The 2,500-nt window shown below is 43.9% G+C and overlaps 1 protein-coding gene across 1 annotated transcript in view; it reads right to left on the reverse strand.

Moving 5' to 3' along the window:
* Positions 1-5: 5 nt before the first annotated feature.
* oclna (occludin a) overlaps positions 6-2,500 on the reverse strand; it is a gene marked incomplete at its 3' end in the record, with an annotated part of 11,386 nt that continues 8,891 nt past the window's right edge. The window contains exons 6-8 of the mRNA XM_080521955.1: positions 1,448-1,621; positions 545-716; positions 6-34 (exon numbers count right to left, since the gene is read on the reverse strand). Coding sequence (XP_080378081.1) covers positions 6-34; positions 545-716; positions 1,448-1,621 — 375 coding nt within the window. The remainder of the gene's footprint in view (positions 35-544; positions 717-1,447; positions 1,622-2,500) is intronic.

Genomic DNA, 2,500 nt, shown 5'->3' on the forward strand with positions numbered 1-2,500 from the left:
CGTCTCTCAAGCGATTGTATTCGTCCAAAGTGTCCTGCAAACAGAGCAAATAGAAACGTTTCATCACATCCAGATTCCAAAGCAGAGAGACGAACAAACCAGGGTTTAAAGGAGTCATCGTCTGGTATCGTCTGGTATCCTCTGGTATCGTCTGGTATCATCACGTAGACAGTCTACCGTCAATTCCTTTTAAATTTACACTTTCTGACTTTTTCATGGCGCAGCTTCATGATTCTGATTGGTTCACCTGTCTGACGTGTTGATCATCTGCAGAAACTGTCGAGCATGGTGATAGCATAGCGATAGCATAGTGATAGCATACTGATAGCATAGTGCTAGCATAGTGATAGCATAGCTATAGCATAGTGATAGCATAGCAGTAGCATAGCAATAGCATAGTGCATAAATATGCTAAATGCTAAATTTGATGGCGGTGACGATCAAAACCTCCCGGGTTAGAGTGGCGCCCCCTTGTGGGCGACTCTAGTTTGAATAAAAGAAACAAAACGAAAAAAACTCGCTTTCAATGTGGGGGGGGTCTCACCAGGTACTGGGGGCTCCCCTCCTCCAGCTGGTCCAGCTCCCGGTCCAGGTCCGACAGGTTCTTGTTGAGGGCGTCCAGCTCAGCCTGCAGGTCCTTGTACTCCTGGTGGTCTCGGTCGAACTCGTGCTTGTAGTTGTTGCGTTGAGCCTCGTTGGTTATCGGGGGGAACTCGCTGTGTGTGTGGGGGGGGGGGGGGGGGGGGGGATTGTTAGTACCTTGTCATCACTCCACACAGGAAGTGAGGCAGAACATTACCTTCTTTTTTTCAAATTTATTTCAAGAACATTATAGACAAACAGGAAATAGGATGGATTGTCACATCTGAATGTACTGGTATCGGTACTGGTATCAGTACTAGTGTTGGTACTATAATAAGTACTGGCATCAGTACTGGTATCGGTACTATAATAAGTACTGGTATCGGTACTATAATAAGTACTGGTATCGGTACTGGAATCGGTACTATAATAAGTACTGGTATCAGTACTAGTGTTGGTACTATAATAAGTACTGGTATCGGTACTATAATAAGTACTGGTATCAGTACTAGTGTTGGTACTATAATAAGTACTGGTATCAGTACTGGTATCGGTACTATAATAAGTACTGGTATCGGTACTGGAATCGGTACAATAATAAGTACTGGTTTCGGTACTATAATAAGTACTGGTATCGGTACTGGAATCGGTACTATAATAAGTACTGGTATCAGTACTATAATAAGTACTGGTATCGGTACTTTAATAAGTACTGGTATCAGTACTGGTTTCGGTACTATAATAAGTACTGGTATCAGTACTATAATAAGCACTGGTATCGGTACTATAGTAAGTACTGGTATCGGTACTGGTATCGGTACTATAGTAAGTACTGGTATGGGTACTCGGTATGGCGCCGTCCTACCTGTCGAAGTCGTTGTCGTCCAGCTCGTCTCCAGACGAGTTGTAGTCGGTATCGTACTCCTGGCCGTCGGGCCGCCGGGCTCGGCGAGGACGCCTCTTCTTGGGCCGGCCGGCGGAGCTCGGCGCCTCGGAGCCGTACGGAGCTCCGCCCCCACCGGGGGTCACGTTGCTATATCTGGAAAACCACAATGGTTATTTCCCTGGTTTCTCCAGAGATGATGTTGGTCAACAACCGAAACCGAGTTAATCTGGAATAACAAGCTGGTTTGTCCTATCATGGTGACGTGTTCGTGATTATAGAGCATCTTCCTCCTCTAATCCAGATTATAGAGCATCTTCCTCCTCTAATCCAGATTATAGGGCATCTTCCTCCTCTAATCCAGATTATAGAGCATCTTCCTCCTCTAATCCAGATTATAGGGCATCTTCCTCCTCTAATCCAGATTATAGGGCATCTTCCTCCTCTAATCCAGATTATAGAGCATCTTCCTCCTCTAACATCAGATTATTGAGTATCTTTCTCCTCTAATCCAGATTATAGAGCATCTTCCTCCTTTAATCCAGATTATAGAGCATCTTCCTCCTCTAACATCAGATTATTGAGTATCTGTCTCCTCTAATCCAGATTATAGAGCATCTTCCTCCTTTAATCCAGATTATAGAGCATCTTCCTCCTCTAATCCAGATTATAGAGCATCTTCCAGCTTTAATCCAGATTATAGAGCATCTTCCTCCTCTAATCCAGATTATAGAGCATCTTCCTCCTTTAATCCAGATTATAGAGCATCTTCCTCCTCTAATCCAGATCATAGAGCATCTTCCTCCTCTAACATCAGATTATAGAGCATCTTCCTCCTCTAATCCAGATTATAGAGCATCTTCCTCCTCTAACACCAGATTATAGAGCATCTTCCTCCTCTAATCCAGATTATAGGGCATCTTCCTCCTCTAATCCAGATTATAGAGCATCTTCTTCCTCTAATCCAGATAATAGAGCATCTTCCTCCTTTAATCCAGATAATAGAGCATCGTCCTCCTCTAATCCAGATTATAG

This window comes from Blennius ocellaris (genome assembly GCF_963422515.1).
Source record: "Blennius ocellaris genome assembly, contig: SCAFFOLD_84, whole genome shotgun sequence".
Classification (NCBI taxonomy): Eukaryota; Metazoa; Chordata; class Actinopteri; order Blenniiformes; family Blenniidae; genus Blennius; species Blennius ocellaris.